We start from the raw sequence: 25,484 nt of genomic DNA, 5'->3' as shown, positions 1-25,484 counted from the left end.
ATTGTATTCATTGGTTTTTAAACCATTCCAGATAAACCTCCATTCTCAACAGGCACTGACACAGCACATCCACCACACACACACACACACACACATCTGCAGCCGCTGTCATTCACCCACGTTTACCTGCATGTTCCCCAAATCCACCACCGGACACTGAAGAGATGCGTCTCTCTCTGCAGGCCTGAGGTCAGTCTCCCCTGTGTTGGCCCCTCTGAAGGTAAGAGACGGAGCGGCGTTTGTTTCGCCGCTGAAAGTTTCTGTAACATATTTCACAACATGTCAAATCTTTCCAAACTCTTGTTTTACTTACAGAGCAATACTTTTCTGCAAGATGAGGACTGTGGCGCTGCTGTTTGTTGCGGCGCTGTGTGCGCTGAGCGTCACATCTGCTCTTAAAATCTGCGCTTTCAATGTTCAGAGCTTTGGAGAATCAAAGGCAAGCAACAAGAAGGTTATGGGGGTTCTACTGAAGGTACAGTAACGTATGGTCACGACAACAACTAAAGCAACACAAAACGACTCACGAAGCTAATTCTTTTGTTTTGGCTCCCCAGATTCTTTCTAGGTGTGACTTGTGTCTAATCCAAGAGGTCAGAGACTCTAAAGGACACGCAATAAAAGCTTTGGTTAAAGATCTCAACAGGTAAAAACAACATTTACCAACATCTGCTCAACATCAGCTTGAACTTTAACGCCATTCATATCATTGCCTGGCAGGTTTGACAGATCCAACTCCTACTCTTATGTGGAAAGCGAAAGGCTCGGAAGGAAGACCTACAAGGAGCAGTACGTCTACATTTACAGGTAAAACACAAGCTGCGTATCAAACACGACCCATTTCTTCAAACAAACGTGACAGCCTTTGAGTTCATTTCCTGTCTCGCTGTCTCCAGGAACAATGTGCTGAAGGTCAAAGAGCAGTATCAGTACCCTAAACTAGAAGGAGAGGGGACCAATGAAACTGACGTCTTCTCCAGAGGGCCTTTCATCGTCCGCTTTCACTCCCCGACTACATGTAAGATTCAAATGGAAAGACGTATTTGGATTTAAAGAGGGAAACGGATATAAGGTTCACACAACTGGAGTAAATTAAGACTTTATTAAAACTAAAAAAAAACAGCTGACCTGGAAAATTTCAACAGTGCTGGTGACTTTCTACTGTGCCACTTTAAAGATGACCTAACTGTTGTCGTACCGAATCTCGGTGTGGTATGCTGGCTGCTTGGCTGCTGACAAAAACAAGTTACAGATGGTGATAAAAACTGTCTGCCCTCTGCCTCTGACCGCCGCCATCCAGGACGGGAACCGTTCTCTCCTGACCTCTGGCAAATGATACAAGAGCTTGAAGGCACGCACAAACAGACTTAAAAAACGTTTCTATCTGTGGGCCATCAGGCCTCAGTACAATATTTTACTTACTTTGTTCTTACGGTATTTTATTCACATTTTCTATTGTTTATTGAAATCTCATGTTTGTATGTGGTCTGTCTTTTGTTTGTTTTAATTGATTTAATATTTGGTACTTGTTTCAATCTCCTTGTGTGTTCATGTACAAGTACAATAAAGGCATATCTATCTATCTATCTATCTATCTATCAAGATATTTTTAAAGTGGATTAAAGTAAGTGAACAGCACAGCATTAAATCTGGGTCAGCACAGATCTGCAGTAGAGGTGACATCCTGCAGTATCTTACTATGGCTGAGGTTTGTAATCGCTGCCGATCCATCCGTCAGATTCAGGAGAGTTTCTGGTGGTCAGCACATGCCACTACCAGTTACAAAGGAAATGTGGCTCTTGGTTCTAGCCTAGTGGCCTAACATAAGCTTTTATTTTTGTTGAACTCTTATTGGCATCTAAAAACAAAGCTAAAACAAAGGACTAAAAGACATTTCTTCACTGATCCAAGTGGCTTCTTCAGATCAATTCCAAACATCAGGACTGAAGTAGCGACTTGGATGAGTGGTAAAACGTCTTCAAGAAAACTCTGACATGTCCAGCTGCCTTTGTTTTAGCTTAACAAAACAATGTCTGACAAACAAGAAACTATATAACTGTGTGAATAAATTAATCTCACTGATCCGTACAAGTGTTAAGATGTTAAGGTAAACAGATGTCAGATGCAGCAGAGCTCCTGCAGCCACAGTGAACCTGTCCAGACAACCAGAAATCTGGATAATATTAGACTGATGTAAACAGGGAAGTTAATGATGTGGTTTGTCTGTATCACAGTGTAAATAAGATGACTGTCACCGTTTCCGCTGCGTTTGTTTTTTTCAGTGTTGAAAGATTTTGTCCTGATCGGGCAGCACACATGTCCTAAAACCGCCATGAAGGAGATCGATGAGCTGTACACTGTCTTCAAATGGATTTACAAGAAGTGGAAGACTGATGTACGTTAAGCCAGGCCGTCGTCATAATCACCAAGTTTATTTTTTACTCTCTTTGCTCTGTATTTTTAATCTCTATATTGGTCAGAGTTCCTCGGCTCAATCATACATCTCTCATCACACATGATTTATGAGTAAGTTTCATGTTTCTGCACTTCCCTTTTTGCTTCCCTTTCATTCACGCCAGAATGTGATGATCTTGGGGGACCTGAACGCCGGCTGCAGCTACATCACCATCAAGGGCTGGAGAGCCGTGCGCTTGAGGAGCGACCCCAAATTTCGCTGGCTGATCGGAGATGAGCAGGACACCACCGTCCGGGAGAAGACCCACTGTGCTTACGACAGGTCTGAGGACGCTAAAACAAGTTAGATCCATATATGTTAGGGCACATTTTTTTTATTATTTTAGCTGTTTATCAAAACAGAAACAGTTTTATCATGCAAACGACACAACTCCAGAAGGTATTTCCTGCTTAATTGATTAAGAATTAATTTAAGGCCATGAAATAGTGGACCGTGTATAAAGATGGTTGAAGTACCTAAACATTTCCTCCAATAGGGATGTGAATACTCTCAAATTAAAGCTGAGAGTCTGCACTTTAAGCCCATATTCATTATATAACCATAAAATAAAGTGTCCATATATGGGCCTGACTTTGATGACACCTTTGCACATATTCTGATCATAAGTGCTTTTCTCTGAACACATCAATCCCCATTTTCCAACAGGATCATTGTTCACGGACGGGAGATTACTTCCAGTATAGTGCCAGGTTCAGCTCAGCCGTTCAACTTTAAAGAAAATTTCCACCTCACTGAGTCGGAGGTAAGGCTGCCAAATAGAAGCATGTTTTCAGTTCAGTTTGATTCTTAACATAATATTAATTCTGGTCTTTTTAATGGCGTTTTAGGCTCTTGAGGTGAGCGATCATTTTCCTGTAGAAGTGGACCTGAAGCCCAATCACCGCTACCTACTCCGCAACGAGCTGTAGACCACTCAAGACTATTTGTTTTATCTGATTTTAATGAATGAAATGAATCACAGCAGAGTATTAACTGATTACTGATAATTATGGTTATTTTGTAATGATTTTAAACTCGTCATCAAAGTGGCATTCATCTCAGTTATGTAAGGCACCAATAAAAACAAGAGCTGCTTCAGCTTGAAGGAACAGAGCGTACGACTGCTGCAGTTTATATTGTGCATCTGAAACCAAAACCACATCAAAGCTGACATCATTTCTTGAGCTCATGAAGGTGCGTTCCTGCAGCAGACACAAAACAATACTTTTGCAATTTCCCCTTTTTGGAGAAACCAGAGAAATCCACTTACGACTTCATCTGTTACGGTGAGTTTACATCGTTGCAGGCGCTTGCTGTCACACTCCTAACCTGGTGTTTTAGTTTTTTTTTAAAGTGTAGTTTATGCACCGTCTGTTTGACAGGAAGCCATTTGCAGCGACAACAACAGACGAGAGTTACTTCGCCGTCTTCCTTTTTAAGAGAGGAGATTGCAATGCAGTAACCTTTGTCTGAATGTAACTTTTAAATAACTTTTTGATTTGTCTATTTGCAAAGATGGACGGTTTTTCTGATCTCCTTGATGGTGCATTTTCAGGTAAGAAACATATTTTGGTATTTTTGTAGTTTTTTTCTTAAAAACTATTTACAAAAGACTAATTTTAGCATGATGATGTTGTTACAGAAGCATCTATTCCGTCATTCCCTGATGGAGATTTAGACTTTGAAAATCTGAACTTTGATGAAAAGTCTGAGGAAGATCAGACAGAGGACTTAACAGCAGAGCAAGATGAGGCTGTGCTCCAGGAAGCAACTGGTGTTTTGTTTGGCCAGGAAACCGAAGATATGGCTGAAAACGTTCATGAAGAGCAGACAGTCGAGAAAAGCGATGATTTTAAAAGTGTAGAGGACGGCGTCGGGAGCGAATCCCCAGAGGAGGGTTACACAAGTTCAGATGGAGAAGCTGATGAGGAAGGTTCTGCCTCTGAAGAAGAGGATGAAGATGAGGATGAGGATGTGGGAAGAGCTGAGAAACCAGGGGATTTGCTGATGTCAGTCCGCTGCAGTGACGAGTTCGACGACGATAATAAAGAGGACAGGCTCTTTGCTGAAGGACGACCTCTAACCCTGCAGGGTGCTGAAATCTCTCGAGCTAGAAACGAGGAGCAAAGTGAGACTGAGAGTGATGAGGAGGAGTGCTATTTTGAGAGAGTCCCCGAACGTGGCAATGGGATGACGATTAGTGTTGGGACTCAAGAGGACGAGCAGGAAAGTGAAGAAGAAGGGCAAGATGACTCATCTGATCCCGAGTGCAAGGGCATGAAAATCGAAGAAGAAGAAGAAGAAGAAGAAACTGTGGCTCCTTCTCAGGGCTTTGAGAAGGAGGCTGAAAATCCGTACGGGGATGATCCCACAGAAACCAGTTTGGAGTTTCCCAGCTTATCTTCGCAAAATCTGGAGGATCTCATCGCTGAAGTTGACGGGGAGGAATGTGTAGAGAAAATGAAGGAGTTCTCAGGAGTGGAGCACCAAGAAGCAGGTGAGAGCTTTGCAGATTATCCGTCAGACTTTTCGTCTTGTGAATATGTAGAAGACAGAGGAAAAAATCAAGAAAGTGAGTTGAATGCCTTGCCTTGTTGCACATACACACAGCAGAACGTGTGTGTGGAAAAAGTCGTGACAGAAGCCGTGACAGATGTAACATGTACGGACAACGTTGAGGCTACTGATGAGACGGAAGATGGGTTTCTGTACAGCAAAGATTTAGAGAGGGATGCTGAGAAGATAGGCATTGATGTGGCAGCTGGAGAAGAACACAAGAAGACAACACTGACTAGAGAGGAGACGATTGATAGTGACTCGTACAGCTCCAGTGACGACGAGGTCTGTTTCAGAAGGACAGACGAGGAAGTCTCGGATAATCTTGAAAACGACAATCAACTGGACGGAACTGAGCTTTACGACGGGTGCTACGCAGCGTTCACCAGGTGGAGCAGCTCTGACGACGGCTGCAGCACAAACAACAGAGCAGGTCGCACAGATTTTATGAACTGGGATTTCAATGTGTTAAACACGGATGACTTTCTGCCTGAGTACCTGGAAACCGCAGAAGACACAAGTAAGGCAGAAACAGCTCGTTCAGACGTGAACCAGCGTCCGGCAGAAGAAGTCAACAGCTACTCTGTGGTGCAGCGAGAAGACGCCAAAACCACAAGCCCCTCTCACCAAGGATCTGTTGACGACAGCTTCTTCTTCAACACTGAACTCGAGGCCTCGGGCGTCTCTGAGCTCGGACAGCTGGGGGATGACGAGTACGAAGACGAGAGGAACTGGGAACAGGAGAAGGAGAGAATCGAGGCTTTCTATAAGTTCTATGATGACAGTGATGAGGAAAATGGAAGAGAAGGTGAGTGCTGTTGAGACAGATGCAGATAATCAGATAATATAAGGTGTTTTATGTATTGCACAACTGATCTGTTTGCATTTGTGTGTGTATTCAGAGAGGCAGATAAAAGTACAGTTTTGTACAGATCCTCTGTCTCAAGTCATTCACTATGAAACTGAGAGGTGAGCCAAAAATCCTGATGTGTATTTAACATGATTTCTATTGAACAATAACTTCAGCTTTAGGCAATACAGAACCAACCAAAGCCTGTTTCCTCTTTTCGCAACAGTGACACAGATTCACTCAGCAGCTCCACTGACAGGGAGGAGGACCTGAGCTCTACTGAAGCATCTGATGTGAGGAAATGATAATTTGCATGTGGAGGCATATACATGAACAAAAACACTACTTAACTGCTGTGTCTGTGCCCAGGAACCGAGAGTGCTCGACGACATCGTGCAGACGAAACCTGTCTATGATACTCCAAACACTCTGGAGCTGACAGAGAGCGCTCCGAACACTGTGGAGCTGACAGAGAGCGCTCCAGACACTGTGGAGCTGACTGAGAGCGCTCCAAACACTGTGGAGCTGACAGAGAGCGATCTAGACCTCTGCAACACACAAACCTGTACAAGAAAACACAAGGTGTGCGACCAGAGACCTTTAATGAAAACCCACTTTGGTTAAGTTTAGGTTATCTTTACCTAACTGCCCTCAAATTTGTTTCCACAGTGTCTAAACATGCTGAAGCTGATACTGAAGATGGGCCTGGTGACGGTGATGGGACTGCTGATGTTCTGGCTGGCCACAGATCAACCCGAGTGGCTCAGCGAAATTTTCTACTTTTAGGGCCGTAGCTCAGTTATTTGGTCATGGTTGTTGGAGTCATTATACATTTTGCAGTTATCTTTAATTTAAATCACTGTGTTCATGTATTTACATGCCGTTCCAGGGTTTTACCTAAAGGGAGGACCAGTGTGGAAGTGCATTTAGCTAAGCTACAGGAGGGGGAAATGAGGTGTGTGTTTGTGGGGAAGCAAACAGTTTTTTGAGCGTGTCAACCGGGAGCTCGTCAGAACGGCTGGCGTGTGTGAAGTATATGTATTTGGAACAGTGCTGTAATATTTTCAATGTGGCGAGGGTATCTTCTGTGACTGAAAATAAATGGATTTCAAGAATCCGGATATATGGAACGCACTGGACATTGTTTATTGTTTATCCCAGGAAAATGCACGCCACCTCAGTATCTTATTTGAGTTTGTTTAGTCTTCTTTATGTCACTACAATGGTGAAAGATTAACTGAACTGTTAAAATACTGGTTTGTAAAAAAACACGGTGTAAAGATCTCCACGTTCAAACTTGTACACAAACATTTGTTGTTACTTTTAAAATGCAGATTTGTGCTTAATAAAGATCTATCTTTGTTTGAAAATGACAGTGATGTACTGATAACTGCAGATTAAAAATCACAGACACAAAGGCACAAAGTACCGTCTCCTGTACAGTATCATTAGTGAATTAGTAATAATGTTTGAAGGTGTCTACTTAAACATTAGTATTTATCTGAGGGTAATATTGTACTTTTTTCACTACTTCAAGCACCTTATGGAAGAAAGGATTCACATACAAAACATGTGAGGAACTAATTGGATATTTTAAGCGATTACACAATAAATTAGTAAAATATAAGGTCAAGTTGGATAGTTAACTGTAAAATAAAAAAATTAAAAATACTGGTACATGTTAATGAATCAGTAAAACTAATGTTTTCCTCTTGTTCTACCATATTACAGGTGATTAGTTACACCTGTAACTGTTTAAAAAACTAGGAAACCAAGTACAGACACAAACATATTATAAATATATTATATATTAATAATAATGTAATGGATTATACTTACATTACTGTTTTTAGAAAGGGCGTCCTCCAACTCTGTTAGCATTAATGTTAGCATACCTCATTAGCATTCGTATAATATTAATATTCTCCTGCTGGTGGCGCTGCTTCATTCCTGAAACAAAAACGGACTAAACCATAAAAGAAGAACGACACCAACGTCTGAAACGGAAGCGGAAATGATGTAACGATTGAGTGGAAGTGCGCTTGTTTTTAAAACTTGGCTCAATAAATGTGGGCGGGGCTTTATGTGTTATGCACGTTCCCGAGCTAACTTTCGACTCCACGGATCATCGTTCCTGCCCGCGTGACGAAACGAGCTCTCAGGGTTGGGAGGAGTTATGGGTGCTTTCTTTTTTCATGGAATCTAAAACTAAAGCTCAACCGAAACTAGAACAAACTAAAACAAAAAATAACACGGCAGGGGAATCTTGTAAAACAGATAAATCGGGTTAAAATGGCTTCGCTACAACACATGTCCGCGCAGGAAATCAGCGACCTGCTCGATGAATACGGGATAAAGCACGGCCCTGTGGTCGGTGAGTCGCTCAGATTGTTTACTTTGCGCCCGTTTTTGAATCAATGTTCGTGTCAGCTAACTTCACAGGCCTCCACTTGTCTGTGTGAAGTTAAACCTCTAATTATGAGTCAAAGTATACAGTTTTCTGCCTATCCGTGTTTATTCTTCCTTCATATTTACGTGTTTGGGACCCTCTTCGTTCACAGACACCACCAGAAGTCTGTATGAGAAGAAGCTGAAAGAGGCCATGGCCAAACAGAAAAAACCTAAACCATCACCGGACAAAACCTACTACAGAGAAGAGGGTAACTCAGTGTTATGTATAATTTGCATTGGGTACTAAATATAGTGATATATACACTGTAGTCTTAGTAGTTACGACCAATAAGTGATGATATCTATGCTCAAAACGTGTTGTGTCCCTTTAAATAATCCAGGAAAACTGCACATTTAGGCATTATAACAATATTTCTATATTATAAGATACTATAGGATACAAGTATGGAGGATGGATTAAATGTATCTGTGTATTTATTTAGCTATACATTCTAGATGTCTTCAGTTATCAATGTTTTTCTGCGTCTATGTGTTAACAAAATTGGAGATAATGAACATATAGACACAGAAGTAAGGAAGATATACAAAATACCTTAAATTAAAATTAATGTATGTAAGTAAAATGCTAAAATGTTTGCACTTCTGTCCTTTTCTGTCCTCCATATACAGAAAAGACAGAAACATGTGTTACTATTTCTGTTTTAACAGACAAGAGAGGTTGATTGGGGGGCAATTAACTTGATGCTGCTTAATTAGAATATAGTTATTAACATATTTTCCAATTAAAAATGATTGAAATATACTTTGGCTGCAATTACTGCACTCAAGTCAGCCACTTGACTATTGCACATGTGCAGGAATTGGAATGAATTTGCACCTGGCTTTACGTTTTAACGGGACGTTTGTGTTTTCTTTCAGAGGACGAAGTCACCTATGTTTACAGGACACCAGTAAGTATCTCTTTCCACGCTCCCTTCAGGTGCAGACGTGTTGTCTTGTGTTTAAGTTTAAGCTTGATTGGGCTGCGTAAGTCAGTGCACGTGTATCGTATTCTGATAAATGACAAAACTATGGTTATCATTAGTGTAGTTATCACTAACAAAAGACACTTAAATATTTAACAAAAGACATTAAATATATAGACTTATTATCAGCAATTAAATTCTGTATTAGCCCTGCAATAGACCAGCAACCTGTCCAGGGTGTAACCTCGCCTCTCGCCTAATGACAGCTGGGATAGGCTCCAGTCCCTCCACGACCCCCCAGAGGACAAGCGTTTACAGAAAATAATTGTAATAATTATAAAACCCAAAATTGCACTGGACTAAACAGTATTTTTTATTACCCCATGCAAGTCAATCTAACTTTGTAGCAGCAAGCAGCAACTTAAAGTTCATTGCCAGCTCAGTTTGTTGTTTATATTTAGGCTGCTCTGGTATTTTAGTTCTCATTATTTGTTGTTCTATCTTTGCAGCCCAGAAGCGATGGTTCAGGAGACAGGTCAGTTTTTCTACACAGCTCTTATGCTCAAACATCAGTGTTCTTTTTCTCGTTTTCATCCCCCCCTCTAACTGCTGGTTGTCTCGTCTCACCAGTGGGTCTTACATGAGGTCAAGACAAGATTGGGCTGAGAGGGAATTTGAACAGGAGTAAGTTACAGCCGTAACGCGGTAACTGTTGTTACAGTTGTTGAGGAGCGTACAACAACCCTCACATATGTACTTGTTATGTTTCTCTCTACAGTAGATCCTACTCAGCATACTCAAGACCCAGGCCTGAATACAGAGGAAGGGATTTGGCTGACGGGTAAGTGTCTTTTATGGAAAGTCAATTTGTTTACATTTCCTTTTCTGACTCGAGCAAGCAAGCCACAATGCAAATTTTCTGTTTTAACAATGCGGTTTTATACAGTCTATTCAAAAAGACTCATACTGTATAGGCATCCACTTCACACAGTCTCTCAGATAAGACTTTTATTTCAAGGAGTGTTAATGTATAGGATGTTTTTCTTTTCTTAAGTTCAAATTACTGGTTAGGATATCACCACTCAGCCACAACATTAAAACCACCAACCAGCCAAGTGAATCCCATTGACGATCTCATTGCGATGTAATATAACCTGGATGTTACTTTGATACGCACCACCACCTGAACATTGCTGCAGAACAGGCACATCCCCATGGCATAAGCAAGGAGGCGTTTCATGCATCATGGCGCATCATGTGTTTCCCAGATAACGATGCATATGAATTTTCCCATCCATCAGACCAGGCCACCTTCCAACATTGCTCAGTAGTCTAGTTCTGATGTTCACATGAGATAAACAAGGGTCGGCGTGGACACCCTGACTGGTCTGCAGCAACTCAGCCTCAGACAAAACTGTGATGCATTGTGTGTACTGACTCCCTTCAATAAGAACCAGCGTTAACTTTCACACTAGTCTGAACTACAGTAGCTCATCTGTTGGATCAGACCACAAGGCCCAAACTTCACCATGTGCACCAGTGAGCCGTGACTTTATCACAGGTCCACCTCTTTTCGATCCTCTGACCCAGTCGTCTAGTGCTCACAATTTGTCCCTCATCAAAGTCCCTCAAATCCGTCCACTTGTCCATTTTCCCTCCGTCTAACATCAACTCTTAGGACAAAATGTTCACTTGCACCTGACATAATGTTATGGCTTATCAGTGTATATGACATAATGTTGAAGATTAAACTACGAAGGGGTATATAAAATAGACTGTAATAAATATGTTCACATTAAAGCACCAGCAACCAAGATCCAGTCATGTAGTATTTAACAGTAAATCTTACTTTTGACATTTTAAGCCGCTACAATGAAATACTAACATACAGTAAGTTTAGCTTTAAATGCAGTATTAATACTTGTGTTGTATTGTTATATTGAGGTTTCTTTTACTAAAGGATCTAAAGTCCTGTTTTGGTTTATAAAAGTATTTAGGCAAAACGTTACCAAAGACGGTTTGTGATGGGAGAATTTCAAACACCTTTCATTTTCCTTCTAGGCCCGCCATGTACGACACGCCATCCACTTACAGAACTTCCTATATGAAATCCACGCCCATGAAATCCACTCAAGCTGCTCCGAAGGAAGAAAAGTCGTCTCGCCTCATCCCACTGTGGGTTCAGTTCGTCTTCTTCCTGGCCGTGGCAGTCTTCCTTTACTTAATTTTTTCCAACATGGAGTCAAACGAACCCTTCAAAGTACTACAATGAGTCTTTCTTTTATTCACGCCAAGGGTCATTTTAATTTACTCTGCATTTTACTTTGATGAACGTTCCTTAAGTGATTATTTTAACCTTTGCTGACATTGTGGTTTATGCAATATTTGTGTGTGTTATGATTTATTTTCTAGCTTATGTCAGCTTCAGCACAGCGCCACCGCTAGATACAAAAAGAAGATGCCACTTTATCAACACATAAGTCCTATTTCCTCTTGCCTGCCTAACTACATAGTATTGTGTTGAGCTAAAGTTTCTACTGTCATCCTCTGGCGTTCACAGTGAATCTGTCTTTACATCAGCACCGGACAACATACATGCATTTCCCAGACTGCTGTCCAAATTTTAAACACCCATCAAGAGAATTTCACCAGATTTTAACTGGATTTTTGTTTTTTCTTCTCGGCACAAGCCTCTTATAAAACAAAAACTGGCTCGTGGGGCAGCGTGTGCTAATGAATCTCAAAAGATGTTGATAGATCTGTTTAGTGTCCCCCTGTTTCTGTTGCACTACTTGGGGGTGGGGGGGGGGAGGCGTCTAAGAGTCTGTGTTTCACTGTGTATTGTTAATATGAATATCAACCAAATCTTTTACATAATCTTGGGGGTACTATGGTGCTTGAGTTTTTACATTGTAAGCTACAACAAAATATATTTCGTGGAACATTTCAGAGCAGATGTACAGCAAGTGCCTCAGTGTTTTTGTAGGAATAATTGGAAGATTATTGTTAAATCTCTTTAAAGAAACTGTTTTGGGTAACGTGTGCACTAGACATGCTGTAATAACATGTTTTGTAGAGTTATTTCAGAGATATCACACTTTTGTACTCCACAATCCAAACTGTACATCCTACACTCTGTTGTGTTTTTTTTTTTTTTTTTTTTTTAAATCACAGGTTCATATAAAAGAGCTTCTATATGTAAACGTTTGACGTCTCAAGTAATTTATTCAGGAACAAAATCTTTTTAAATGGATTGTAACTAATCGTATCAAATAAACGAAGCACATGATGCATGTTAAAACCTGTCTTGTAGTTTGATGCGATGCTATAGGTCTGATGCAAGTGTGTGCAGTTATGTCTGAAGACGGTTCAACAACACACAAAACTCATTAAACTCAGAGGATCCAACAACAGCAGCATTTTAATTAACTACGGCGTCTATGTACACATTTTAGTGCATTATAATACATACTGTTAATGACATAAGATGCATAGTAGTGTTAGACATGAAATACAAAAAAACATCCTCGAATCCTTTAAGGATCATTGATCTGTGGGCGAGTATAGTATTAGCTGGTGGAGCCTGTCATTAGTGTTGCCTGTTAATAAATACAAAACAATGCTTTTAAATTGGTACCGGTGACACAGTTCCCCCAGTTTGGCTTTTAGTAGCAGTTGTCCACACCGTACAGCTGGGGTCATGGCAGTAGCCAGGTCTGAGTGGAGCTTAAGTCCAGCTTGAACCATTAACGACTTTGAACTAAAAATAGTTTCCACTGTCTAACTGTCTTCTGACGCTTACGTCAACATAATGCAGTGTCTGACAGCCAATCATATCCACCGTTTTCCCAGCAGTAACATTAGCCTAAAGTTTGGTAACGAAGGAATACTGTAGTACACTCTTAGATCAATCAAAGGAGGCGTAGAGTAAAAAACTGTTCCTCATCCAGACCGAACTGAAACGGTTCCAGCTGACACCTTTTCCAAAAGGTGTGTTGGATGACTGACGGAGCTGTTTTAACAGCGTGACTCCTCTCCTGCCGTCTGAATCCACAAAGAACACAGGCTGAGCCCTCGGACTGTCCACACACACTTCTGCTGAAAAGAAGAAAGACTTTAAAATTAAACAATTAAGAATATGTAAACACACAACAAATGTAATGTTTTATAATATCTATGTTAAAATACATCACACCTCCATGGAAGCGTTCTTGTTTTAATGTTTTAGGATACATCAGCTTGAATCTAATGAGGATTTTTTCGATGCTCATCAACACAGGCTATGTAAGGTCTTGGTAAGATCATCTAATTTAATTACAAGAATAAAACAGGTCAGCATAAATACTAAATTAGGACAAGGAAGCATCACTAGAACAGTCTAATAGGTTTAGAAGTCACATAATTGGTTTAACCTGGAGATCACTTGTGTCAGCTGATTATAGAGTACATACTCGTGTGCTGGGAAGGCCCAACTATTAGTGACTCAGTAACGAGACAAAATAAATGATGACGAGACACGTGTTAATTTATGTTGTAAAACAGTAAAGGTGGTATATACTTTTGTTAGCACTGACCTTCGTACCGTAGGTATCTGTTGGCTGCGTCCTCTGTCATAGCTTGTTAATTGATAAGGCAACATAAGTGTTGTCCACACCTGTACACAGAAGCACGTGTTTTAGTCCGAGTGCAACACATCTTTGTCTGAAGATTTAAAGGCTTCTGAGGCACTTACAGGTTCTGGTCTCTCGTTCCAGCTCAGAGGGCTTCTTCTCTTTGTTACACAGTACCTTGGCCACAATGATTATAATGATGACGGCAACAATAAATGTCAGGCCAGACACGAGCCAGCTGATCACCATCGGACTTAGTACCGGATCTGGGTCTGGAGTGAGAGGAGTTAGCTTTAAGTTTATTTCAGGAGTGGATTTCATTGATTTTTTTACATACTGTTGCGACAAATTAATTTGTGAATGTATACAAAGGAAACAAAAAACCTATATATATCTCACCTCTGATGGCTATAGGCAGGGGTTGGCTTTCTCTGGAGACGAAGGTGCGTCCGCCCATTTGGACCCGATACAGGCAGTAGTAGTAGCCCTCGTTAGAGCGTTGGGCATTCGGGAAGGTAAACGTGACCAACGGGGTGAGGGCGGGCAGAGACTGGCGCACCGTGCCGTTGGAGCGGATCAGACGCAGCTGGAAGGAACCTCCGGGGTACTGCTGCGGCGTGGAGCAGGTGATATTAAAACTGTGGCCTCTAATGACGGAACCGGCCGGGGCCTCAGTGGACGTGTTGTACCAGTGTTGGGGAGTGAAGAGCTCCACTGTCAACCAAAAAAAAATAATATATATAAAAATAAAAGAAGGAATGCAATATGTTATTCATCACAAAACCTTCTACGATAATATGGTAATTTATATTAGTCATCTGGGCGTTCATATTATCAATCTGATCTTCTCTGGGTGGTTGATGGAAGGTCGTATTTCGTCACACGCATGTCAACACAGGGGAATGAAGATTGTACAACAGAATGATGTACTGCGGGAATGGGTGGTGGTGGTGAATTAGAGGGATTATTGACAAGACAAAGCAGCTATGACTCACCCACAGTGATGTTGATGGAGTTGCTGGGCGGAGAACTGAGCAGCTCTGAGGGGAAGTCGCCCTTGATCCTGTACCGACAACTGTAGCTGCCCTGGTGGAAAGTCTCTATGTCGGACAGAGTGAGATCCACTTTCGTCTGGATCTGGTCCGCCCTCTGTGTGACCAGCGGGGTGGGCAGTCCGTGCTTGTACAGGTGAAAGTCGCTGAGGTGGTGACCCAGCAGCACGCTGCAGCTAAAACGAACAGCCTCCCCGGGAGAGAACACCGTGTGAGGTGACAGCAGGGTGAGTTTGGGCACCAAAAGGGCACCTGTGAGTCGAGAGAGGTCAGTGACAAAGTGTGAGGAGGAAATGAACAACCGCATACTTCAGTTATAATGCTGACAGTGCAGTTTCTACCGTCTGGGATGGGATGCCACCAGAGGTGGAAAGTAACGAAATACATTTACTCACGTTACTGTATTGAGTAGTTTTTTTTGTGTATTTTGTATTTTTCAAGTAGTTTTTAAAATCGGTAATTTAAATTTTACTTGATTACGTTTTGAGTGAAGTATTGTATTTCGCTACATTACAAATCCCATCCGTTACTGAGTAAAAAAAAAAAAACGTAGTGAGTGACGTATGGTCAGTATGTAGGCTACCACTACCAAGCGCCAAGTCTTTCTGTAGGAGATTGAGAACGAGATGGAGGTGGATCAGAAGAGCGACGACGGTTCAGAGACAGTTTGATTGACAGTTGATTGTTTGAAAAAGTTTTATGCGATGGTCAGAACTGAAATTGCACATTATACCTTTCTAAGGGTCTTACATGTCATGTGTGACATGTGTTATGTTGTCATTACATGTGTATACATTTGTATAGATTTTTCTTTAATTAAAAACCCCCGCCCCGTTCTACAGGTTTTTTTTTTTAAATGTAACTAAGTAACTTTTACTTAAAATACATTTTAAATTAGCTACTTATTACTTTTACTTGAGTAATTTTTCATCCAAGTATTGGTACTTTTACTTGAGTACGATATTTTAGTACTTTTTCCACCTCTGGATGCCACAGTTTAACATTCAGTAAGGCATCTATGGTTCGATATGCGCATTTGAATTTTTGGTTTTATATTTACTAGTTTACATGGTTTATTTCACTCTCTGAATTGTCTCTGAAAACAACAACACAGAGCTTCAACATGGTGAGTGGTGGAAGGGAGTTTATGCGTTGAGTGTAACAGTCAACAAAAAGATGGCTATCTGCAAGTGTTGCCAACTCAAAAAGACACAGTTCCAACATGGCTGCGCATCTGCAATGCAATTACCCAGCCACAACACTGTCTGTAAGAAGGCTAGCCAAGCAGGTGACTACAGTATCCACAAAGCAAAGGTCCATTACATTAAAAAAAAAAAAAAGCACCACATCCACCATGTTTTGAATGGGACATTAGTGGAATACCAAAATGCACAGCCAGGGCCATCAGAACCCAACAGAACCGTGACCAAAACACCAAGGTACCCATTCATTGAACTGTGGGTTAAATGTAACACACCAGGCACTGCTTCTCCAGAGATTAATTACCTGAGCATTTAACCCCTGCATCGTTCTCATGGGTGCAGTAGGCGTTGGTGTTGAGGACTACGGCACAGCGCGTCAGACTGGACTCGTGTCCAGAGCACTGGACGTGATGCAGCCAGATCGTCCCACTGCCGGCGCCGAACCCTGCGCCGCGGACGGCAGATTCAGCGAAGCCGCAGCCCAGCTCCAGGCACACCACGTCAGCCTCCCGGAGGTCCCAGCCATGGTCGCACACGGTCCCCCACTGCTCGTGGCCGCGCACCTCAACTCTGCCGGAACAATTGTTACCTCCATCCACTAGTCTGACCCCTCCTGTGGATCAGACAGATTTAACTCAGACACAGGAGGTGCAGGAAAGGCTGCGGATACACTACTAAGCTGATATCAATCTACAGGCTTACCGAAAGCAGTTACTCCATCCCACAGAGCACCTAAAAGGCCTGTGAGAAAAAAAAAAAGTTGTGATCAGACTCAAAGCCATTTAAAATGTTATCTACACCTATTTACATCAAGTTGCGTACACAATGAAAGACCTCTCTGTTAGGATGGTCAGTACGAACCGATCTAAAGAAGTGTTGATTCAATTTCCTTCAATCAATCAGGCAACTAAATACTCATTTGACAAAACATTAGGTACCACTGGGGAAAACTAATGCACCTAATGTTTTGGCAAGTGAGTGTGTGTGAGTAGTGAGTGAGCTAAACTAAATAATCAGTTTAACAACACCAGAGGCTATTACTTTTATTTAACACCTCTTAAAATTCAATTTCATAACCTGCGGAGGGGGGATTAAATTCTGCTGAAATTATTTTTTAGCTAGGTGGAGCCAGTACAACTGTGTGTAAATCAAATTACAGTTTAAGTTAGCAAACACGACACAAACCAACAAGTCATTTAAAATAAACATATATGACAAAATAATAAAAAATAAAAATAATAAATAAAAATGTTCGTTGGTGAATAAAAACTAGTAACGCATTGCTAAAACAAAGCTCCAGGTGATTGCTGTGTATCCGATTGCATAACTTCAGCCACCTAGCTAGCCGTTTGGAGCTAGCTTCGAAGCTAACCGTCATTAGCTTACCTGTTAAAAGGATATGGAGGAATCTCAGCATCGTTGCCCTCAGCCTTCCATCAGACGGCCGGCCGTGAAGGGAGCCCGTCGTGGTGGCGGTGGTGGCGGTGACAGCAGCTCAAAGACATTAGCTAGCTTGTTTGCAACCACTGAGAATTGGCTAACTTAACTACCTGAACCATGCAATAAAAAAAAAAAAAAAAAAACACACACACACACACAAAGCAGAGAAGAGCTAACGGCTAAGCGGCGGTTACTAGCTTAACGTCCAGGGCGCGGCGGTTAAGTTAAAAAAAACATGGTCGATTAACGAGCTAGCTGATTCGTTGTCGATCAATTCATCCAGATGATAGCGATAAAGCTGCAGCCGATGACGAGTCCGGGTGGGTGGGTGAGTGGGTGGGTGGGTGTCACGGTAACATGTTGTCCATTGACACTGTTTACCGCTCGCTTACAAGCCGCCAGGCCGCCGTACTCACGTCAACAGTCAGGGGGGACCGGAGACCGGAGCGGAGCCCTTCTCCCTGCGTCAGCCAGAGGTCAGTACAATCCGCAGAGCTGCGTTTTAAACCTTTAAACTGTAAACCCCATTAGCTTCCTCTTCGTGGAGGTCACTGCTGCCAGTCTGCACCAGGGGCGTAGCTTAGAAACCCTGGGACGATCACCTTTAGCAGGTTTCACACACCTTAGGCAAATACATTTAGACATTAATCATCCACAAGGTGAATTGCTTGGTCACAGAAGCTCAGTTGCACGTAAATAAACACTCTTATGAGCCACAACTAAAAAGAAAGATAAAATAAGATTAAAATAAAATAAAGGCAAAAGCAAAATATAAGTAAAATCGAGGAAAATAAAATTAAACTAGTATAAGCAAGAAATTTACAGAGATGGAAGAATATATATTATTCATTCATTCATTCATTCATTCATTCATCTTCTATCAGGGGCGCCGCTAGGGATTTTGGGCCCCATGAAAAGAATCTTTACAGGGCCCCCCAACACAGCGGCGAAATTTTTTGATGCTATTTTACATACAATTATGCATTTTAATGGTATTTTTGACTATCATTACCATATTTGTGAAAGAAGAACAACATGACAGTTGACATGTGCGTTGATGTTTCCAAAACAAATAAAGTTATTGTTACCAGGACATCGAAAATAAAACATTTGTGATTATATGTTAGTTAATAACTTAGTGTCATTATTTTTTCTGTATTATAATTTCATCATCATTAGGGGCCTCTCTGGGCCCCCCTCAATCATGGGCCCCTAGAATCCGTCTCCTTTACCCCCCCTTTTCGGCGCCCCAGTCTTCTATACCCGCTTATTCCTGTTAAGGGTCGCGGGGGTCTGCTGGAGCCTATCCCAGCTGTCATCGGGCCAGAGGCGGGGTACACCCTGGACAGGTCGCCGGTCTATCGCAGGGCTAACACACAGAGAGAGACAGACAACCACTCACACTGCGTTTAAACTCTCACATGCACTCACACTCACACCTACGACCAATTTAGAATCACCAATTAACCTAACGAGCATGTCTTTGGATGGTGGGAGGAAGCCGGGGTACCCGGAGAGAACCCACGCAGACACAGGGAGAACATGCAAACTCCACACAGAAAGATTCCATGGATTCGAACCCGGGACCTTCTCGCTGTGAGGCATCAGTGCTAACCACCTCGCCACTGTGCCGCCCGAATATATATTATATACATAGGAATGAGGGTGCAATAGTGTGCAATAGATAGATAGATAGATAGATAGATAGATGACTTTGATTAGATTAGATTCAACTTTATTGTCATTACACATGTACAGGTACAGAGCAACGACATGCAGTTTAGCATCTAACCAGAAGTGCAATAGGCAGTAAGTGCACGTGGCTTAAATATTACGGTAAATAAGAAGTATGGTACAGGTTGTTTTTACAGCTTATGGACAATATTTACAAATCAGAACCTATGTACAGGTGAGACCATATATACGGGTTAATGAGCAGGATGTACATGTAACCGGTGTAATCTTGCGTTGTGTTTTTCATTTTTATATTTTATTATTTTTGTGAAGGAGGGAGACGTAGCGTTGTCCTTTGAATCGTTTTTATTCTGACAACAAAGATGAAATAAAAACAGACTCGATCTCCCTCAAGCAAGCCCCTCTCTCACAGAAACCAAAGACAAGAGCGCTGGCATACAAAATATACAACACAGAAACATACCTGACAACAGAGATGAAATAAAAACGGATGATGATTAGCTCGATCTCCCTCAAGCAAGCCCCTAAAATGTGGACATAACACAGACAGATACATTAACATTAACCCATTAAACGAGGCCCAGTAAGGTATAAAACAAATGGAGAAGGAAACTGCTCACCTCTCTCACAGAAACCAAAGACAAGAGGGAGAGTTTTGGCGGTACAAGGGCCTTTATAGACATATGGGGTTCCCCGAAAAAGGTACACAGGGAACACAGCCTAACTGAGGTTCCGCCCGAGGGGAAATAGCTCACAATTAGCAGGTATGTTAAACAAACAAAAACATAAATAAATACATTTTGTGCAATTTAACAAGAAACATAACCCCTGTTACATACATAATGATTGAATGAGGTACTATGAACATATTATACAGATGGATTTGTTCGTTAAATGTGAGTAGACTATAAACAGGAACTATAACATAACATAATTTACAATAGAGGAGATGGGCAGATGATAAATTGGGCGTTACAAAAACAGATAAAGTGAGCAATTTACAGTGCAAAAATAAGCAGTACAATAACAATAAGCAGTAGCTACTTAAGGTTACTAAACTAGTGCAATATTCGGTACATAGTACTGTGCAAACAGATTATGTAAAGTGTGCATGTGCAGAGTAGTCCAATAGTGCAGTGGTGATGGTGTAAAAGTCCTTTGTCAGAGAGGGAATGAGGAGTTAACGGGTGTGAGTGAATTGGTATGTAGGGGTCAGCAGGGGGAAGTGGGGGGCAGGGGTCAGCGGGGGGCCGAGTTCAATAAGGTCACAGCTCTGGGGAAAAAAGCTATTCCTCAGTCAGCTGGTCCTTGTCCGGAGGCTTCTGAAACGTCTGCCTGAGGGCAGGAGGGAAAATAGTCCATGTGTCGGGTGGGAGGAGTCCTCCAGGATGCTGCATGTGGGCACGACGCAGACAGCGCCTCTTCTGGACGTCCTCAATGGCAGGGAGTGGAGTTCCTGTGATGCGCTGGGCAGTGTTCACTACGCGCTGCAGGTGTTTGGACGGTTCCCACAGGAAAATTCACATCTCCATCACACACAGCACTGTTGGACATACATGTACAAATATACAAATATATAAACAAGAAGACATTTCCTAGCTCAGCAGCAGAAGAGCTAGGAAATGCTGATGTTATAGAGTCTGACTGCTGAGGGGACAAAAGACCTCCGGAAGCGTTCCTTCTTGCACTGTGGGTGCAGCAGTCTTTGGCTGAAAGAGCTTCCCAAAGTCCCAACTGTCTCATACAGGGGGTGTGAGGGGTTGTTCCTGATGTTGGACAGTTTAGCCAACATCCTCCTCTCCCCCACCTGCTCCACTGAATCCAGAGGACAGCCCAGGATGGAGCTGGCCCTCTTGATCAGTTTGCCCAGTCTGTTCTTACTGACATTACAGTTAAACCATTTTGCCCTGATTTTGGAAGTGTGCTTGGGACATCACTGTTAATTAGAAAGACAGATTTGCAACCAAGCTTTAATTTCTTGCTTTACGTCTTGAGATGCTGCCTCATTATATCCACATAATCATGTCCCTCAACGTGATGCTTCCAGCCACCGGCTTCACGGTTTGGACGGTGTCATTCTTCTTGCAAGGCACATAAAGATGGTCCTTATGGCCAAACAGTTCAACCTTTGTTTCATCAGACCAGAGGACATTTGTCCACATCCTCGTCCCTACGTGTAGCTCAAACATAATTTGCATAATATGTCTTTTTTTTTTTTTTTAATGGCAGTTTCAGAGCAGCGTCTTCTTCCTTGTTAAGCGGTCTTTCTTTGTTTTTTTCCATGATGTCAAACAAAATGACGTTGAGTTTGAAGTTAGGCCTTAAAATATGTCCACATATACACCTCCAGTTGACTCATATGATGTCAATAATCCTGTCAGACGCATCTACAATGACTACCCTAACCTCAACAGACTTCAGCTGTATATACATAGTTAAAAAATGATGATAGTAAGGTTCAATAGCATGAATTAACATGAATAACATGAAGACTTGGGTTTTCACAATTCCTCGCTGACCCGTGATATCGATGACATGCGTGGCAGCATATTTAGATGTGTTCGTCATATCAGTAAAGGGTGCAGCTGACTCAAATACTGCCAGGTAGTTTGTGAATTCTGTCCTGGGATCAGTACAGTCTCATCACATCATGTTTTTATTATTTAAAAATGTATTATTTGCAAAGTAACTAAGCCTGTTGAAAAGTGTAGAGATATAAAATGTCCTCTGACAATGTAGTGGAGTGGAGCGGAAAGTAGCAGAGATGCCATGATCGGTAAATCTGAGTGAAACACAGTTAGAGTTTTCTTATCCCATATGAATGAGAAACACAGACGTAGGGGGGTAATTTCCAAACTGCATGACATCCCCAGGACTTTAAGTGTTTAACTTGGGTCAAACATTTCAGGTTCCCTTCCGCATGCTTCTTAAGGCCGCAACACCAAACAGATGGCTGGCCATTTGATGGAGTCATGCCGTCGTTTAGCATCTGTGGCCCTTATCCAAAAAAATTTACCTAAAACAAAGGCAGCTGGACTTGTCGGGTTTTCTTGAGGATGCTTCAGTTTTAATCTAAATGACTGGTGGGGGGGATGAAGCTTTTATTAGGAACATCTATGAGTGGTACTCACCTGAAACTGACATGACTAGGGTCTGTTAACGACCAGATTCTTGATCCTGTTTTGTGTTTTTGTGCTTGATCTAGGTTTTTGTTTTTTTTTGGTTATACTATAACCTGAACGACTGAGAACCTTCACAGACATAAATGACCTTAGTTTTTCTGGTGTGTCCTGCACCGTTGACAGGAATCGGACCTCTGTCAGCAGCTTTTCAGCCTATGCAGCATGCTGAACTGGTAGCGGAACTAGTCGGTCAGAGAGCTCTCTGGTAGTGATTAGCTTAGCAAAGCAGTGGACAGACACAGAAGTGAAAAGGGCACACAGAAGGCTCTGCTCGTTATATCTTGATCTAATCTGAACACTGAAGTACACAAACATTTTCACAACAACATGATCATCTAGAATGAATAAAAAGAATCAGGAGAAGACTGCTCTCTACCACCGGCTGTTGCTAGCTGGAGGTAGCTATTTCAGTTTCCTGGTCTTTCCAGCTGGCTTTAGTCTTCGCAGTGTGCTCATGTTTTGGTTCAGACACTGGCGACATGAACTGACATTACAGTTAAACCATTTTGTCCTAATTTTGGAAGTATGCTTAGGACATCACTGTTCATTTGAAAGACAGATTTGCAACCAAGCAAGCACTGTTTGGACGGCGTCGTTCTTCTTGCAAGGCTCCTTTATTTTCCTGTAGACATGCAGACACAAAGATGTCCCTTATGGCTAAACAGTTTAACCTTGTTCATTGTTAAGCAGTCTTTCAGGTTATGTTGATGAAGGACTCGTGTTTGTATCTGTTTTCTCAAGCATCGCCTCAAGGTTCTTTTCTGTCGATATGGTATTAATTGGTAATTTTGATTTGATTTTTTTGTTTTTTTCCATGATGTCAAACAAAAAGGTGTTGAGTTTGCAGGTAGGCCTTAAAATACATCCACATGTACACCTCGACTTGACTCAAATGACGGCAATAAGCCTGTCAGATGCATCTACAATGACTACCCTAACCTCAAAAGACTTCAACTGTATATACATACTTAAAAAAATACACTAAAAACAAGAAATATCTTTTTTTTTTTTTAAGCCACTCAGGGGCTTGGAGACCATCTTACATCTTATTAGTACCAAATTAGTTTCCTTTATGGTGATTAACATTTATAATTTAGAGCTAAAGTTAATACTTAAAGTTAAATTGAGGCTTACAGTAGGATTCAACACTCACATGTCATTTGCTCATTCATCTTTCGTGCTTATGTTGGGTGTAAATGCTAAATGGTATTTTTATAGCACCTTTCTACCTATTGGTACTCAAAGCACTTTACTGTTATAGTTAAACATCTACCCATTGGCGCACATTCACACACCAGTGCCAAGCGCTGGGAGCAACTAATGGTTCTTTCACTTTAGCATTAAATATGATTTTTGTTTTTCTCACTTCAATCTGGGTCTTAAAGGCCGTATTATGTCCACAGTGGATTCTATTAATATCAAATTTAATCCGTTTAGGACAATTAATATCTGTAAGTGCAGAGCCAGTGGGCTTTTTTTAAAAAGTGCATTCCAGCAATTTAGCATCACAGTGACTCGTCATAGCAGGACAAGCTCAAACACAACTGATCCTTTTGAAAACACTCCTTATATGCAAACTAGTTTCAAGGTCGTGCATTGAACCTGCTGGCAACAGACAATAGATGAAACGGAGCCAAGGTTAACAACATTTCAACAAGCAGAATCAGAGAATCAGTCCTTGTATTTTTCCACACGTTCCTCTTCCTTGTGAAAAACCCAGTGTTATAAAGTTCAACTCGGCCACCGACAGTTTTCTTACGCAGGTGTCTAGTGCAGCCCGCAGCACTCAGCCTGAAGCAGCAATGACAAGTGGGTAATGACGTCTGGAATAGGCTCACTTCTTATCCACTCAAACTGTTTTTTTCCACGGACATTTTAACAACTTGAACCTAGAAGTTGTTCTTATCATTTCTTATAACTAACATATAAAGCACTAATAAATTACTCAGATGGATAGAAAGGAATTTTACAACTTATAAAGCCATGGTGTGTCCTAAAACAAAGCTGAAACAAAGGTGGCTGAACTTGTTTGGTTTTGTTGAATATGTTTTGTCTGTCATCCAAATAGCTCGTTAGCTAAAAAAAATAAAAAGTCTTTAAGAAAACCCAGAAGTCCAGCTGCCTTTCTTTCAGCTTTGTTTTTGGGTTACCCCGTGTAGAGGAAGTGGAAATCTTCATATGATGGCTTCTTACTTACTGTAAAACCCCATGGTCATTATTCTGCTCCTTCCGGTTGTGAAGGACAATGCGTCTCAACCAAAGGTCTTTTTTTTTTATTTATTTTTTTGATGATTCATGTCTGAGCTTCTCAAGTGACTAATACCTCGAGGCATAATTTCCATTTCCTCACGGTTTCCCATCTTGGATGACCGAGCTGGTTTGCGGTCTGTTCTAGTTTTGAGAAGAAATTTTAAAGCCAAAGCACGAGGGCTCAGAGAAAAAAACTAAAGAGTACTGAGAACAAACAGATTGGAGAGTAATTTAGCCAATCGACAATATGTGTGGTAGCACTTGGCCCATTCTACAAAGAACTGGAACAAATTCTTTTGTTTATACACCGATCAGCCACAACATTATGACCACTGACAGGAGAGGTAAATAACATTAACCATCTTGTAACAATGCAATGTTTTGCTGGGAAACGTTTGGACTTGGCATTCGTGTAGATGTTACTTAGACATGTGTTGACCCGAACTCCAAATTCCCTAGATCCCAAACTGATCAAGTATCTGTGCGATGATCCATAGAGGCCCCTCCCCTCAACCCATAGGATCCAAAGTCCCCCCACTAACAACATCCTGTTGCGAGACACCACAGGACACCCTCAGAAGGCCCATGTCCATTCTCTGATGAGTCACAACTGTTTTGGAGGCACAAGGGAGACCTACACAATATTAGTAAGGTGGTCATGATGTCATGCTTGATCGTGTATGTGTAAAAGGCAACTAGACTTGCTGAATTTCCTTATAGACTCTTATTCACTCTTTGAGGTTGGAGTTTCTGTCCATTAATCGGTCGTTGGAGTGCCACTAATTGTGGAAAGTCAGTCTAATTTGGTGTGAATA

At 41.6% G+C, this 25,484-nt stretch overlaps 4 protein-coding genes across 6 annotated transcripts; 3 read left to right on the top strand and 1 right to left on the bottom strand.

Annotated features, from left to right (window-relative positions):
• Positions 1-334: 334 nt before the first annotated feature.
• Positions 335-3,514, top strand: dnase1l1l (deoxyribonuclease I-like 1-like; the record flags this gene model as incomplete). Its single annotated transcript, XM_084553655.1, has 8 exons — positions 335-475; positions 558-646; positions 721-807; positions 897-1,018; positions 2,283-2,395; positions 2,580-2,737; positions 3,122-3,218; positions 3,304-3,514. The coding sequence occupies 8 exons, from the start codon at positions 335-337 to the stop codon at positions 3,382-3,384; spliced, it is 888 nt and encodes a 295-aa protein (XP_084409781.1). The 3' UTR covers positions 3,385-3,514.
• An 8-nt stretch (positions 3,515-3,522) lies between these two features.
• Positions 3,523-6,991, top strand: LOC311494556 (uncharacterized protein). 2 transcript variants are annotated; one of them, XM_084553654.1, is made up of 7 exons: positions 3,523-3,741; positions 3,971-4,010; positions 4,098-5,819; positions 5,914-5,980; positions 6,088-6,154; positions 6,231-6,443; positions 6,531-6,991. In XM_084553654.1, the coding sequence occupies exons 2-7, from the start codon at positions 3,971-3,973 to the stop codon at positions 6,645-6,647; spliced, it is 2,226 nt and encodes a 741-aa protein (XP_084409780.1). In that variant the 5' UTR covers positions 3,523-3,741; the 3' UTR covers positions 6,648-6,991. The 2 variants fall into 2 exon arrangements, with proteins under 2 accessions (XP_084409780.1, XP_084409779.1); XM_084553653.1 differs by having other exon boundaries at positions 3,523-4,010.
• A 1,072-nt stretch (positions 6,992-8,063) lies between these two features.
• LOC311494830 (uncharacterized protein) lies at positions 8,064-12,552 on the top strand. Its single transcript, XM_084554070.1, has 7 exons — positions 8,064-8,235; positions 8,423-8,521; positions 9,192-9,223; positions 9,748-9,773; positions 9,869-9,922; positions 10,017-10,079; positions 11,300-12,552. The coding sequence occupies exons 1-7, from the start codon at positions 8,154-8,156 to the stop codon at positions 11,508-11,510; spliced, it is 567 nt and encodes a 188-aa protein (XP_084410196.1). The 5' UTR covers positions 8,064-8,153; the 3' UTR covers positions 11,511-12,552.
• An 81-nt stretch (positions 12,553-12,633) lies between these two features.
• Positions 12,634-18,250, bottom strand: LOC311494829 (uncharacterized protein). Of its 2 annotated transcripts, none has more exons than XM_084554069.1 (8): positions 17,489-18,250; positions 16,805-16,843; positions 16,407-16,715; positions 14,844-15,152; positions 14,248-14,562; positions 13,971-14,120; positions 13,813-13,892; positions 12,634-13,336 (listed from the first exon to the last, which is right to left on the bottom strand). In XM_084554069.1, exons 1-7 carry the CDS (start codon positions 17,517-17,519, stop codon positions 13,849-13,851), a joined length of 1,197 nt encoding a protein of 398 aa, XP_084410195.1. In that variant the 5' UTR covers positions 17,520-18,250; the 3' UTR covers positions 12,634-13,336; positions 13,813-13,848. The 2 variants fall into 2 exon arrangements, with proteins under 2 accessions (XP_084410195.1, XP_084410194.1); XM_084554068.1 differs by having other exon boundaries at positions 12,634-13,333.
• Between the last annotated feature and the right edge of the window lie 7,234 nt (positions 18,251-25,484).

Source organism: Chelon labrosus, assembly GCF_963514085.1.
Source record: "Chelon labrosus genome assembly, chromosome: 10".
NCBI classification, from domain to species: Eukaryota; Metazoa; Chordata; class Actinopteri; order Mugiliformes; family Mugilidae; genus Chelon; species Chelon labrosus.
This window is presented reverse-complemented; position numbering and strand designations above follow the sequence as displayed.

Bases quoted from the DNA above. Each gene is read 5' to 3' on its own strand.
- LOC311494556 (XM_084553654.1), top strand. From the start codon at position 3,971: ATGGACGGTTTTTCTGATCTCCTTGATGGTGCATTTTCAG. The intron at 5,981-6,087 runs GTGAGCCAAAAA...TTTTCGCAACAG, and splicing joins ATTCACTATGAAACTGAGAG to TGACACAGATTCACTCAGCA. The intron at 6,444-6,530 runs GTGTGCGACCAG...TTGTTTCCACAG, and splicing joins CCTGTACAAGAAAACACAAG to TGTCTAAACATGCTGAAGCT.
- LOC311494830 (XM_084554070.1), top strand. From the start codon at position 8,154: ATGGCTTCGCTACAACACATGTCCGCGCAGGAAATCAGCGACCTGCTC. The intron at 8,236-8,422 runs GTGAGTCGCTCA...CTTCGTTCACAG, and splicing joins AAAGCACGGCCCTGTGGTCG to ACACCACCAGAAGTCTGTAT. The intron at 8,522-9,191 runs GTAACTCAGTGT...GTTTTCTTTCAG, and splicing joins AACCTACTACAGAGAAGAGG to AGGACGAAGTCACCTATGTT.
- LOC311494829 (XM_084554069.1), bottom strand. From the start codon at position 17,519: ATGCTGAGATTCCTCCATATCCTTTTAACAG. The intron at 16,716-16,804 runs GTAAGCCTGTAG...TCTGATCCACAG, and splicing joins GGATGGAGTAACTGCTTTCG to GAGGGGTCAGACTAGTGGAT. The intron at 15,153-16,406 runs GTAATTAATCTC...CTCGACTCACAG, and splicing joins TGCAGGGGTTAAATGCTCAG to GTGCCCTTTTGGTGCCCAAA.